The 13,659-nt window shown below is 58.4% G+C and overlaps 1 protein-coding gene across 1 annotated transcript; it reads left to right on the forward strand.

Moving 5' to 3' along the window:
* Positions 1–2,883: 2,883 nt before the first annotated feature.
* On the forward strand, positions 2,884–12,002 carry CIMAP1D (CIMAP1 family member D). The gene is made up of 4 exons (XM_025916547.2): positions 2,884–3,443; positions 6,622–6,729; positions 8,535–8,648; positions 10,994–12,002. Exons 1-4 carry the CDS (start codon positions 3,341–3,343, stop codon positions 11,476–11,478), a joined length of 810 nt encoding a protein of 269 aa, XP_025772332.1. The 5' UTR covers positions 2,884–3,340; the 3' UTR covers positions 11,479–12,002.
* The last annotated feature ends 1,657 nt before the right edge of the window (positions 12,003–13,659 follow it).

Consider the following 13,659-nt stretch of genomic DNA (forward strand, 5'->3'; position numbering starts at 1 on the left):
GACCCGCATAGCTGGCTGTCCACCGGAGAGTCCACACCTCACAGTTCCCAAACTGAGCTCTAGACCTTCTCCTAACCTGCCCCTCCCCTGCGTGTTCCCTCCTAGTAACAGGGAGCGTCCCCAACACCTCCGGTCCCCTCACCCCTACCTCAAATGTGCCACAAACCCTGTTGCTTGTAGTTTTAAAATAGATCCAGGACCCACCTGCTTCTTACCTCCTCCTCCACCACCGCCCACCAAGCCCCCCACCTCCCCACAGCCTTCCGGGACCAGCCCCCTCCCCTGAGCCCCGCTCACGGTCTGTTTCCCCGCGGCCGCCAGAGGGCGCCGGTGAGCACCGGCTCGAGGAGGTGCCAGCTCTGCCCGCGGCCCTCCGGGGCTCCGCGGTGCCTCCCCCGGGACCTTGCACGTCCGCTCCCTCTCTCCCCATCGCTCGTTCTGTTCCACCTAACACGGGCCTCCTCGCTGCTCCTGCCGGACGCCCGGTGCACTCGAGGCTCAGACCCTTTGTACCCGCTGGGCTTCTGCCTGCTGTGTCTTCTCCCCAGACCGCCCCCTCCACCCCCAACCTCCTTCAAGTCTCTGCGTGAATGTCACCTTCTCAGTGACCACTTCATGTCAGACTGGAAACTCTCCACACTTCCAACCTCCCCTTACCCTTGGTTTTCTTTTTCTTTCTTTCTTTCTTTCTTTCTTTCTTTCTTTCTTTCTTTCTTTCTTTCTCTTTCTTTCCATGTTTGTTTATTTTGGAGAGAGACAAAGACAGAGCTTGAGTGGGGGAGGGGCAGAGAGAGAGGGAGACACAGGATCCGAAGCAGCTCCAGGCTCTGAGCTGTCAGCACAGAGCTGGATGCGGGGCTCAAACTCACGGACCGTGAGATCACGACCTGAGCCCAAGTGGGCCGCCTAACCGGCGGAGTCCCCCCGGGGCGCCCCAGCCTTGGTTTTGCTCCACGGCACTGCTTTGCCTTCGAAAGCAGTGTAACTCACTTGTTTGCTTCTTTCAACAAAAGGGTGAGGAAGGGAGTTTGTGTGTTTTGTGCACACGTCTTTTCCCAGCACCTGAACAGCGCCTGCACGCGGTGGGCACACGGATGGGTAAAGGTCGGGTTAACCCTTATGCGCTCAGACCCTGCAGCCTCCTCCGAGGCACTGAGGCCCACGGCCTCAGTCGCGGCCCCCACGCGGCGCCGTATTGCCAGGGCAGAGCCCTGTGCCCCATCCCAGTCCGGGCTTCCTCGTTTCACTTTGCTGATCTGCTCTTTTCTGCCAGTGAATACGTTGGATTAAAAACGTGGCTCATGTGCATGGGCTTAGAATTAATTAGCTTCTCATTCACATGCTGTTACCTGGCAGTTGTGCGGGTTCTGAGCTGAAAGTGAGAGCTGGAGGAGTCGGGTGGTCACGGGTCGAGGCCGGCTGGGGTGCCTAAGCTCAGTCTGGTGATGTTGCTGGACCTTGAGGCCCCCAAAACCTCCCTTTCAGGCTCAGGCAATCATTCCAGTCTGTTCCCCACCCCACACTCGCTCTTGGCTCCTTCCTATGTCACGGTGGGGAAACTAAGGCAGCTGAGTCCCAGCTAGAACCTGGATGAAGGACTGTCCTCCGGCCGGCACGCTGGTCTTTCTCTGCCTGGCCTAGGGTCCTTGAGGCTGACCCCAGCGGCCGTATCCTGCACTTCTGGCCAGCTTGGGTCAATCAGAGACTCTGCCAGGAGGGAGAGGAGGAGGTGGGGGTGTCTATCTCCCATCTCCATCCTCAGTGCCCAGTTCTGGTCACAGCTCTGGAGTTTGTGCTGCTTCTGGAAGGAAGCAATGGCTTGTGTACTTTGGGGGCCCACAGGTTACTGAGGATGGGGCTGGCTATGGGCTGATTTGTTGGCCGAGTCTCCCCAGGTGAAGGGAGCCCAGTAAGCACCCTGAGGTGGGAACTGGCTTGAGTGGCTTTAAGGGCTGGGAGGTTGCTACTGTGGCCAGAGGAGAGGGGGCGAGGGCAGAGGGGGCAAGACTGGGCCCCGTGGGGCCTCGAGTGCCAGGGAGGGCTGGCAGTGGACCCCCAGCACTCCCAGAAGGCTGAGCTGGGGTTGCAGTCTGGGAGAAGACCTGGACCCTCGAGCTAAAATCTGAGCCAGAGAGCCCTGGATTCAACTCCTGGCTCTGCTGATGTTACTCAGGGACCTGAGCTCTGAGCCTCAGTTTCCCCACCTGTAACCACAGGTGAGGTTTTAGCAGCTGCATTTCCGTCAGCGAGATGCTGAGATAATTAAACAACACGAGGCACATGAAGTGCCTGAGCACATGGGAATTTTCTGGTGGCCTCACACAGACCATGCTATCCCTTTAATGTGTGGGGTCTGTAGTAATGTCTCTCTTCCATTTTTTAAAATAGTTTATTTATTTTGAGAGAGAGCACGTGTGGGTGCACACATATGCGGGGGTGGGGGAGGGGCAGAGAGAGAGGGAGACACAGAGTCTGAGGCAGGCTCCAGGCTCTGAGCTGTCAGCGCAGATCCCGACACGGGGCTCGAATCCACAAACCGCGAGATCATGACCTGAGTCGAAGTCTGACACTCAACCGACTGAGCGCCCAGGCGGCCCTGTTTTCTAGCACATTTGACGCCTTCTTATATACTATGTGCTTATTTATTAGGTTATTGTCTGTTTCCTTTGTCCTCTCCTGAGAACACTACCTTCTTGTCTGTGTATTCCTGTTGTATCCCCACCAACCCAAACAGAACCTGTATGCAGTAGGTGCTCAATAGGTGCTTATTGGATGAAGGCAAGAAGGAAGGAAGAATGCAGGCAGGCTTCTCGGCCTAAAGTTGCAACCCCCAGAGTGGTAAACTCACTGTACGACCTTGGGCTGCGTCTCAGTTTCCCCAGCTGTAGAAATGGGGCCGCACTGCCCATGACCTCACCAGTCCCTTCTGCTACATGGCTGTAGGTGTTGTGTTTGTGGCTCTGGCTCCCTGGAGCCTTCTCTGGCCCCGGCTGCCCAGCTTGGCGGCTCTCCGGGGACTTGCTCTGCTGACACCGGATTCTTCCCTGGACCATCCAGCCACCGGGCCGACACTTGATCCTGGCCTCACTTCCAGGCCAACGTCCGCCGACCAGCCTGCTAGGGCCGGGGCCCCAAGACTCTGTGCTGCGGGACAAGGGACTGTCTGTGCCGTCCCCAGGGGGGCGTGGTGAGGTTGGGGCTCTGCCGACACCAGCACAGGCTGCAAGGACTGAGGACAGTACCTGACCTGCGGCCCGGAGCCGCTGCAGCTGAGGAGAAAACACCAGGCGCAGGACCTGCCCGGCCCCTGTGCCTCGTGCAGCCACCTCCCCTGCTCACCATGGGGACCCTTAGCTGCAACCCTGCTCCACGGCTGACCACTGAATGCCAGAGTGTTCAGACCGGCTTGAGGAAGTCCTGTGGGACGGCCACCTCGGAGAACGGTACGCACCAACTGTGGGGGAGGGAGGCCATGGTGGTGGGATCTGGTCCTCTATTCTCCCCAGCTGTGCTGGGGCTTCTAGAATATTCTGGGAGCCACCTGGAGGGGGGAGGCTCTGATGACTCCCTGCTCCTCCCCAAACCTCAGTTTTCCTCCCAGCAGAATGGGTGTGAACATAGCATTTCTGTCGGTTCTTGTGCAGTCTTCCACCCAGCAAGGACTGAGCATTTTATGGGCCAGGCACCCTTGCAGGTGCTGATGCTACAGCAGTGACAGAGCAGCAAAGGTCTGTGGGGGAGACACACACAAGGCAAAACCAATAAGCAGAATTTATGGCATATTAGTGATAAGTGCCTTCAACAACCTAGAGCAGCAAGGAGAGAACGGGCGGGTGTGGAGGCTTGAGGCCTGGACACTCCGCAGGGGCCACGGGCATCCTGCTTCTGATGCTGTGCATTCTCAGTGAGGGTCGAGGCCCCTGCCTCATTTATCTGTGTGTAGCAAGACAGCAGGAGTTAAGCTCCGTGGCCCTGACATTCTTGCTGAGGACACCAAGCACTGCAGTTGTGGTGGGGTGTCTCTGTCGGGGCCTCAGTTTCCCCAACGTGACAGTGTACCTCTGTCTGGGCCTCAGTTTCCCCAACATGACAGTGTATCTCTGTGTCTGGGCCTCAGTTTCCCCAACGTGACAGTGTATCTCTGTCTGGGCCTCAGTTTCCCCAACATGACAGTGTATCTCTGTGTCTGGGCCTCAGTTTCCCCAACGTGACAGTGTATCTCCGTGTCTGGGCCTCAGTTTCCCCAACGTGACAGTGTCTCTCCGTGTCTGGGCCTCAGTTTCCCCACGTGACAGTGTCTCTCCGTGTCTGGGCCTCAGTTTCCCCAACGTGACAGTGTATCCCTGTGTCTGGGCCTCAGTTTCCCCAACGTGACAGTGTCTCTCCGTGTCTGGGCCTCAGTTTCCCCAACGTGACAGTGTCTCTCCGTGTCTGGGCCTCAGTTTCCTCAACGTGACAGTGTCTCTCCGTGTCTGGGCCTCAGTTTCCCCACGTGACAGTGTATCTCCGTGTCTGGGCCTCAGTTTCTCCACGTGACAGTGTCTCTCCGTGTCTGGGCCTCAGTTTCCCCAACGTGACAGTGTATCCCCGTGTCTGGGCCTCAGTTTCCCCACGTGACAGTGTATCTCCGTGTCTGGGCCTCAGTTTCCCCACGTGACAGTGTATCCCCGTGTCTGGGCCTCAGTTTCCCCACGTGACAGTGTATCTCCGTGTCTGGGCCTCAGTTTCCCCAACGTGACAGTGTATCTCTGTGTCTGGGCCTCAGTTTCCCCAACGTGACAGTGTATCTCTGTCTGGGCCTCAGTTTCCCCAACATGACAGTGTATCTCCGTGTCTGGGCCTCAGTTTCCCCAACGTGACAGTGTATCTCCGTGTCTGGGCCTCAGTTTCCCCAACGTGACAGTGTCTCTCCGTGTCTGGGCCTCAGTTTCCCCACGTGACAGTGTCTCTCCGTGTCTGGGCCTCAGTTTCCCCAACGTGACAGTGTATCCCTGTGTCTGGGCCTCAGTTTCCCCAACGTGACAGTGTCTCTCCGTGTCTGGGCCTCAGTTTCCCCAACGTGACAGTGTCTCTCCGTGTCTGGGCCTCAGTTTCCTCAACGTGACAGTGTCTCTCCGTGTCTGGGCCTCAGTTTCCCCACGTGACAGTGTATCTCCGTGTCTGGGCCTCAGTTTCTCCACGTGACAGTGTCTCTCCGTGTCTGGGCCTCAGTTTCCCCAACGTGACAGTGTATCCCCGTGTCTGGGCCTCAGTTTCCCCACGTGACAGTGTATCTCCGTGTCTGGGCCTCAGTTTCCCCACGTGACAGTGTATCCCCGTGTCTGGGCCTCAGTTTCCCCACGTGACAGTGTATCTCCGTGTCTGGGCCTCAGTTTCCCCAACGTGACAGTGTATCTCTGTGTCTGGGCCTCAGTTTCCCCAACGTGACAGTGTATCTCTGTCTGGGCCTCAGTTTCCCCAACATGACAGTGTATCTCCGTGTCTGGGCCTCAGTTTCCCCAACGTGACAGTGTCTCTCTGTGTCTGGGCCTCAGTTTCCCCACGTGACAGTGCATCCCCGTGTCTGGGCCTGTTTCCCCAATGTGAGAGTGTATCCCCGTGTCTGGGCCTCAGTTTCCCCACGTGACAGTGTATCTCTGTGTCTGGGCCTCAGTTTCCCCACGTGACAGTGTATCTCCGTGTCTGGGCCTCAGTTTCCCCAATGTGAGAGTGTATCCCTGTGTCTGGGCCTCAGTTTCCCCTACGTGACAGTGTATCTCTGTGTCTGGGCCTCAGTTTCCCCACGTGACAGCGTATCCCCGTGTCTGGGCCTCAGTTTCCCCACGTGACAGTGTATCTCCGTGTCTGGGCCTCAGTTTCCTCAACGTGACAGTGTATCTCCGTGTCTGGGCCTCAGTTTCCCCTACGTGGCAGTGTATGTCTGTGTCTGGGCCTCAGTTTCCCCACGTGACAGCGTATCCCCGTGTCTGGGCCTCAGTTTCCCCACGTGACAGTGTATCTCCGTGTCTGGGCCTCAGTTTCCCCGATGTGAGAGTGTATCCCTGTGTCTGGGCCTCAGTTTCCCCACGTGACAGTGTATCCCCGTGTCTGGGCCTCAGTTTCCCCATGTGACAGTGTATCTCCGTGTCTGGGCCTCAGTTTCCCCGATGTGAGAGTGTATCCCTGTGTCTGGGCCTCAGTTTCCCCAACGTGAGAGTGTATCCTCGTGTCTTGGCCTCAGTTTCCCCAACGTGAGAGTGTATCTCTGTGTCTGGGCCTCAGTTTCCCCACGTGACAATGTATCCCCGTGTCTGGGCCTCAGTTTCCCCACGTGACAGTGTATCTCCGTGTCTGGGCCTCAGTTTCCCCCATGTGAGAGTGTATCCCCGTGTCTGGGCCTCAGTTTCCCCACATGACAGCGTATCTCTGTCTGGGCCTGCAGCCCCTCCTACCTTTGAGTCAGATGTGACTCACAATGCCCCTCCCTCACTTTTCCCCCTCCAGTGGGGGCAGCTCCCCCACCTCCACGTGCCACGGAGGGTGGCCGGGAGCCCAGGCGGGGGCTCAGGGGCCGGCCCCGGGTTCTCCCGCAAGTCTCAGGGTGTCCGGCCCCGGGCCCTCACCCGAGGGCTTTGGTCGCAGGCTGCGGACCGGGCCTGTACGTCCTGCCGTCCACCGTGGGCTACGTCAACCACGACTGCACCAGGGTGGTCAGTCCCGCCTACTCACTCTTCCGGAGGCCCAGCCCAGGTAAGGCCAGCAGGGGGTGCGGGTGGGGGCGGGGGCCTCCCAAGCCCCCTGTGTCCCCTCAGGCCCCCCGAGGGCGGCGGGCAGCTTGCTGGGGGAGCCTGGAGAAGCTGCGTCCTCGTAGGCAGAAGACGGCAGGGCGTGGTGCTTAGGGCCCGAGTGTGTCTTCGGGCCGCTGCAGACCCCTGGACTTTGGACCAGCGTCCTGACCGCTCTGTGCCCTCGTCTCCTTCTCTGTGAGGAGTGGTGCCACGCTCCTCACAGAGCTGTCCTCGGGGTTAAACAAACATCCGTTCCGAGTAGCTCCCACGGTCTGCGGATCTGCACAGTGCTCAGTAGAAGTGGGTGCGGAGGGGTTTCTCTGTCGGCAAGACGAGGCCCCTCACAGGCAGCTGTGGAGAGGACAGGGTGACAGTTCCTGCTGTTGGGCAGGCAGCGGGCGGGGGGGGGGGGGGCTGGCCCCGTCAGCGGGGTCCTCGCCTCCGCGTGGTGCACCCTTCTCCCGGCTGGAATGACGGCGTCAGGATGTGAGTGAACGTCACGGGCATCGATGCTGTTAATGCGGGCGGCCCTGGCCCCAGCACGCCGTCCACGCCTATCAGCAGTGTCACCGTCACGTTCTAGCAAGACTGTGCCCTTCATATGAATGCCCGCAAATTCCATCACCCCATTTTCTAGAGCTGCTCTGAGGTCCCAAGTGCACCTGGGTGGGGAGGGCCCTGAATGAGGACTTTGATTCACCTGGACGAAGGCACGTGGGGAGGGGGCGGCTGGCATCTTCAGAGTCAGCAAAAACCCCAAACCAAACTGAAACCCAACTCAGGCAACTCCAGGGGGTCCCCAGGAAGGCAAAGGAGGGAATGGGCATCACATCGATCACCAGGAAGGGTTACGAACGTCGCCTGTGGCCCAGGGCGACCTGGGTTCCCAGGTTCTGTCCTTGTCACAGGACACACTCTGGGGCAGAGGGACAGAGTGGGGAGTTGAGGGTGAGTGGTGGCCAGTGCAGACTTTGCTAATGCCCAGGGAAGACTTCTTGGAGGAGGAGGCCTACGGTCTGGGCTTGCAGGAGGAGGAGTTCCATGGAGCCCCAGGAGACAAGAGGCCCAGGAAGGACAGCCCAGGCAGAGGCCTTGATGAGGAGGGACGCCCTTCCTTTGTCAGCAAAGGTGCTCCCTGCGTGTGTGTGCCGCATGCACCCAGAGCCGCTAGCCAGTGAGTGTGTGTCCCACACGCCACACACCGATGCGCGTGCATTTATGCCCGAATGGCTTGCAAGCGGCAGTGACAGCACTGGCCCCAGTGACTGACCCCGGCAGGGAAGTGCCCTGTGCCAGGCTGCCCTCCATGGACCCTCTCAGCTTTCAATCTCCTCACTCACCCCGCCAGTGGGGAAACAGAGGCAGAGACAGGGAGATGGCCTGCCCACAGGCGAAGCTCACGGAGGCCCTGCTGAGACCCCCGAGGTCTGACTCAAGGCCCCCTTAGGCATGCCCCATGACAAGCCCAAGCATGCAAAGGGCCCTCCTCAGAGCCTAGTCACTCTTACCGTGGCACAGTCCTGACCCACCCACGAGCTGGTTTCCTAGTCTGCGGCAGAAGAGAGGTCGAGGGGGGCACAGCTGTGATCACAAGGGCACTAATGTGCTCGTCAGACAAAGTCAAAGCAGGTACCCAGGGCCCCCAGGTCAGTGGTATAAGGTCCCTGCTCTCCAAGATGGGGCTGGGGGTGGGGCCGACCAGGGGCACTGAGCGGGGTCGGTGGGGCCATCAGAGGTGCCATTAGGACCGGGGGCTCCTCTCCCCAGCGTCTCCACAGGACGTCAGCCCTGGGCCAGTCTACTTCTTGGACCCAAAAGTCACCCGGTTTGGCCGAAGCTGCACCCCTGCTTACTCCATGCAGGGCCGGGGCAAGTCTCGGGGTGAGTATCTGATCAATGCTTCCCCACAAGGACCCCACCCGTTCAGGCTCCCACCTCTGTCCTCTCCTTCTCCTCCCATTATCAGGTTCTTAGAACTTCAGTGTCTTTGGAATGACAAATCAAGGGACTCCGAGGAGGGGCTGGGGGCCCTGAGAGAACCTGAATGAGGAAGTGGGCCAGGGTGACAGTGACCCTGTGTACATATGGTGCCAAGAGGGCATCTGGGGCTCATCCGTGACATCAGGGGATGACAGGGCACAGTGGGGACTGTGGCAAATGTGGCAATTCCCTCCACAGACTCCAAAAAACTCACTTCCACCTTAAGTGCCGAATTTAATAACCTGATTCCAGTCTCCCATCCACCCTTTCCTCTTTTGACCTATCACCCATTTGCTCATCTACTCACTGATCAATCAGTTCATCTATCCATCCATTCACTCATCTATCTACTCACCAACCTATCCATGAACCCACTGCTCATCATCCAGTCCATCTGTTGATCCACTGATCCATCCATCCATCCAACTGTCCGTCCATCCACCCACCCACCCATCCATCCATCCACCCACCCAGCCACCTGTCTATCCATCCATCCATCCATCCATCCATCCATCCATCCATCCATCCAATTATCCTTCCGTCTGTCTATCCATCCATTCACCCACCAGCCACTCACCCTTCCTTCCATCCATCCGTCCATCCGTCCATCCGTCCATCCATTCATCCATCCATCCATCCATCCATCCATCCACCCACCCACCCACCTACCCTTCCTTCCATACATCCATCCACCCACCCTTCCTTCCATCCAACCATCCTTCCATCCATCCACCCACCAGCCACCCACCCTTCCTTCCATCCATCCGTCCATCCACCCATCCATTCATCCATCCATCCAACCATCCTTCCATCCATCCGTCCATCCATCTATCCACCCACCCACCAGACAGCCACCTTTCCTTCCATCCATTCATCCATCCACCCACCCATCCATCCATCCATCCATCCATCCATCCATCCACCCACCCAGCCACCTTTCCATCCATCCATGCATTGATCCATCCAATTATCCTTCCGTCTGTCCATCCATCCATTCACCCACCAGCCACCCACCCTTCCTTCCATCCATCCGTCCATCTGTCCATCCATCCAACCATCCTTCCATCCATCCATCCATCCACCCACCCACCTACCCTTCCTTCCATACATCCATCCACCCACCCTTCCTTCCATCCATCCAACCATCCTTCCATCCATCCATTCACCCACCAGACAGCCACCCTTCCTTCCATCCATCTGTCTGTCCATCCATCCATCCAACCATCCTTCCATCTGTCCATCCACCCACCCACCCTTCCTTCCATCCTTCCATCCATCCACCCACCAGCCACCCACCCTTCCTTCCATCCATCCGTCCATCCACCCATCCATCCAACCATCCTTCCATCCGTCCGTCCATCCATCCATCCACCCACCCACCAGACAGCCACCTTTCCTTCCATCCATTCATCCATCCATCCATCCTTCCGTCCGTCTGTCCATCCATCCATCCAACCATGAGTCCATCCATCCATCCATCCATCCACCCACCAGCCACTCACCCTTCCTTCCATCCAACCATCCATCCACCCATCTGTCCATCCTTCCATCCATCCATCTACTGATCCATCCACCATGATCTTTCCATTCACAATCCATCAACTCATTTATCATCCACCCAATCATCCATCCATCTACCCACCCACAAGTCAGCTCTTAATCCCTCTACCTATATATCCATGGATCCATTCATCTACTCATTCACTCCCATTCAATCACTCACCTCCCATCCTTCTACTCACTCATCCAAACATGTATTAAGCTGAGGAGTTGAAGTAGATTTGACATGCCCTTGCTTTTTATGAGACCCCAGTCTGGTGATGGAGTTAGGCCTACATGGAGACCATCCCACCTCACTGTGCCCACGTCTGGAGGGGAAGACCCTGGAGGGCCCTTGGAAGGGCTGTGAGGGCCTGCCTAGGAGGAGGGAGTGGGGAAGGCTGCAGGAAGGAGGGGGCTGAGGGGCTGTCTGGAAGGGTGAGGAGCAGCCCCTGGGGGGTGGGAATGGGAAAACGGAAGGTATGCGGGGCAGAAGGTTGAGCATGGGCAAAGGCCTGGAGGCTTGAAAGACAACAGGTAGTGTGTGTGTGTGGGGGGGGGGGGGGGAGGTCTGGGAAGCAGCAGAGACACCTTGGGGCTGCCTGACAAGTGCTGTGAGCTCCAGGATGTGTAGGGGCAGTGGGAGGCCATGCAAGGTCTTTGAGCAGGTGAGGACTCCTATCAACCCTCCTGCCCCATTCTCACAGGTCTGGAGGTGACACCAGGCCCAGGGGCCTACAGCCCAGAGAAGGTGGCCCCTGTGCACCAGCGGACACCTCCAGCTTTCACCCTTGGCTCCCGCCTGCGCCCACAGCTCCAGGACACCTCCACTCCTGCTCCTAACACCTATACCCTGCCCTCCCTCTGGGGTTCCCAGATATTCATTAAGCCCAGCAGCCCCAGCTACACAGTGGTGGGCCGCACGCCCCCCGCCCGTCCCCCTCAGGACCCTGCTGAGATCCCAGGCCCGGGCCAGTACGAGAGCCCCGACCCCAACACCTACCGTCAGCGCCAGCCCGCCTTCACCATGCTGGGCCGGCCCCGTGCCCCCCGGCCCCCAGAGGAGACTCCTGGCCCTGGCACCCACAGCCCTGAGCAGGTCACCATGACCAAAGCCCGGGCGCCAGCGTTCACCATGGGCATCCGCCACTCCAAACGCGCTCCCACCATGGTTGTGGACACCATGCCCTGACACCTTTGGGATTAGCATTCCCAGCTGCCCCGGGACCAACCCAGTTTACCTGTGTTGTCACACGGGGTGTGGACAGGCCCCTCCTGGGCCTGGCTGTGGAGAAGACACATCTTGCCTTCCTTTTTTTGAACTCTGAGGTCCTTCTAGGTCCCCTGCTTCCTTTGGTCCCTGGGGACTGTGACCCCGTGGCTCCGAGCAGGGCGAGCTTCCTTCCAGTGCCCCAGTTTCTTCCTCCCGGTCACAGCAGGTTAAGTCAGGCCACGCAGAGAAAGGGACAACTGCAGCCCTGCCCAGCGGCTGGTGGAGCTTTCTGTGTCCTGGAGCTCAGTGTCCACCCTGCTAGGGCTGGGTCCCTGGCACAGTTCATGTTTCTGCTAAACTTGGGCTCTTCTCTGCTTCTCGTGGATGCACAGCCAGCTGCCTGCCCCTGGTCCCAGCCCCCAAATCAGGCTGGAAGCAGCCTGATCCCTCTCTCTCTAGCTGCTTGCCAATAAATCTCTGTGGCAGCAGAGCTGTCAGAATCACACATGTGAGCTCATTTAACCCACTGTCCATGTCAAAGCAAAGAGACTTAACTGTGCCCTTGAGATCCAGACCCCCAATTCTAAAGCCCCTGGGGCCTGGATGGAACCACAGGAGGGATCCAGGGCTGGGTAAGGCCAGAGGCAGACCCGGGATTTGAATGGGGGAAGTCAGGGAGGCTTCTTGGAAAAGAGGACATTGAAGCTGGGTTTTGAAAGATGTATAGGAGTTTAATATATTCTAGTATCAGTAGGTGCCTACCGTGTTTCAGATATTGATGAAGATCAATCAGCAATCAGGCGGCAGTTGATGTTCACTGAGAGAAAATGGGGCTTTGGAGAGATGGGACACTTGCCTGAGGACACACTATGAGCCCTCGTGTCCCCCTAATGCCAGGATCCGAATCCTGGCCATTGGGCTCTGTTCCTGCCATTCTTTGCTAGTGACAGGAAGGACACACAAGGGTGGTGTCATGTGACTGAGCCTCCTGTGTGAAAGCCCAGGCCTTATAAATCCTTGACCCAGGAAGACCCTAACCCAGGAGCCTGGGAGGGACAGACTGCCACCATGTCTCCCCAAGGAGGGGGCCCCGGGGCTGCACCTCAGGCTTGACACAGAAGGGTCCTGACAAGCATCATGCATGACCTCTGCTCTGTCCCTTTCTCCCAGTCCAGGGATGCCAATCTTTTTAAATTTTTTTTTTTTTCAACGTTTATTTATTTTTGGGACAGAGAGAGACAGAGCATGAACGGGGGAGGGGCAGAGAGAGAGGGAGACACAGAGTGTGAAACAGGCTCCAGGCTCTGAGCCATCAGCCCAGAGCCTGATGCGGGGCTCGAACTCACGGACCACGAGATCGTGACCTGGCTGAAGTCGGACGCTTAACCGACTGCGCCACCCAGGCGCCCCCAGGGATGCCAATCTTGAACACACACCCCTTTAACTGACTAGGTGGACACACACCAGGACCCCTAACACACACACACACACACACACACACACACACACACACACACACACACCCCTCTCAGGGGAACCCAGGTGCCTTCCTCACACGCATGTTCAAACTTGCACTCAATATACACTCCCACACAGTCCCACATGTATGCAGACAATAATAGACACAAACACGTCCAGACGGGGGCTCCAGACCCAGACAAACGTCCCTCCCCCCCCCCCCCCCCCCCCCCCCCCCCCCCGGGTCCACCAGCAGACCCAGAGGCCACGCCCGCTCTATGGGGGCTCATCCCGACCCTGCACAAGAGCTTCCCAGTGTGAGACACACAGGCTTGGGGCAGCATCCCCGACCCCCACCCCAACGCCGGCCAATCGGCTGCGCGTCCCTCCTCCGCTTCGCCTCCTCCTCCACGAGCTCCGCGGCGACCGCCAGCCTGTGATCTCATTTCTCTGATTTATCGATCGGGCTCCAGACAGCCTCACCCCTCCTCCACCTGCGCGCGCGCCCCGGCCCCCTCCCATTGTTTCCCGGCAGTCAGCCCCACCCCAGCCGGGGGAGGGGAAGGAAGGTCTGTCAAGAGAGGCCAGGAGGCCTGGGGTGACCGTGGCATCCCTGATCCCCAGTACAGAAAGAATCACCCTTTCAGGTCTGGGTGGGGGACAGAGAGGTTGGGGACCGAAGGGCGGGCCCGCCTGCGAGGC

Source organism: Puma concolor, chromosome A2 (assembly GCF_028749965.1).
Source record: "Puma concolor isolate L17-30 chromosome A2, mPumCon1.1.hap2, whole genome shotgun sequence".
NCBI lineage: Eukaryota > Metazoa > Chordata > Mammalia > Carnivora > Felidae > Puma > Puma concolor.

Bases quoted from the DNA above. Each gene is read 5' to 3' on its own strand.
- CIMAP1D (XM_025916547.2), top strand. From the start codon at position 3,341: ATGGGGACCCTTAGCTGCAACCCTGCTCCACGGCTGACCACTGAATGC. The intron at 3,444-6,621 runs GTACGCACCAAC...CTTTGGTCGCAG, and splicing joins GACGGCCACCTCGGAGAACG to GCTGCGGACCGGGCCTGTAC. The intron at 6,730-8,534 runs GTAAGGCCAGCA...TCCTCTCCCCAG, and splicing joins CTTCCGGAGGCCCAGCCCAG to CGTCTCCACAGGACGTCAGC.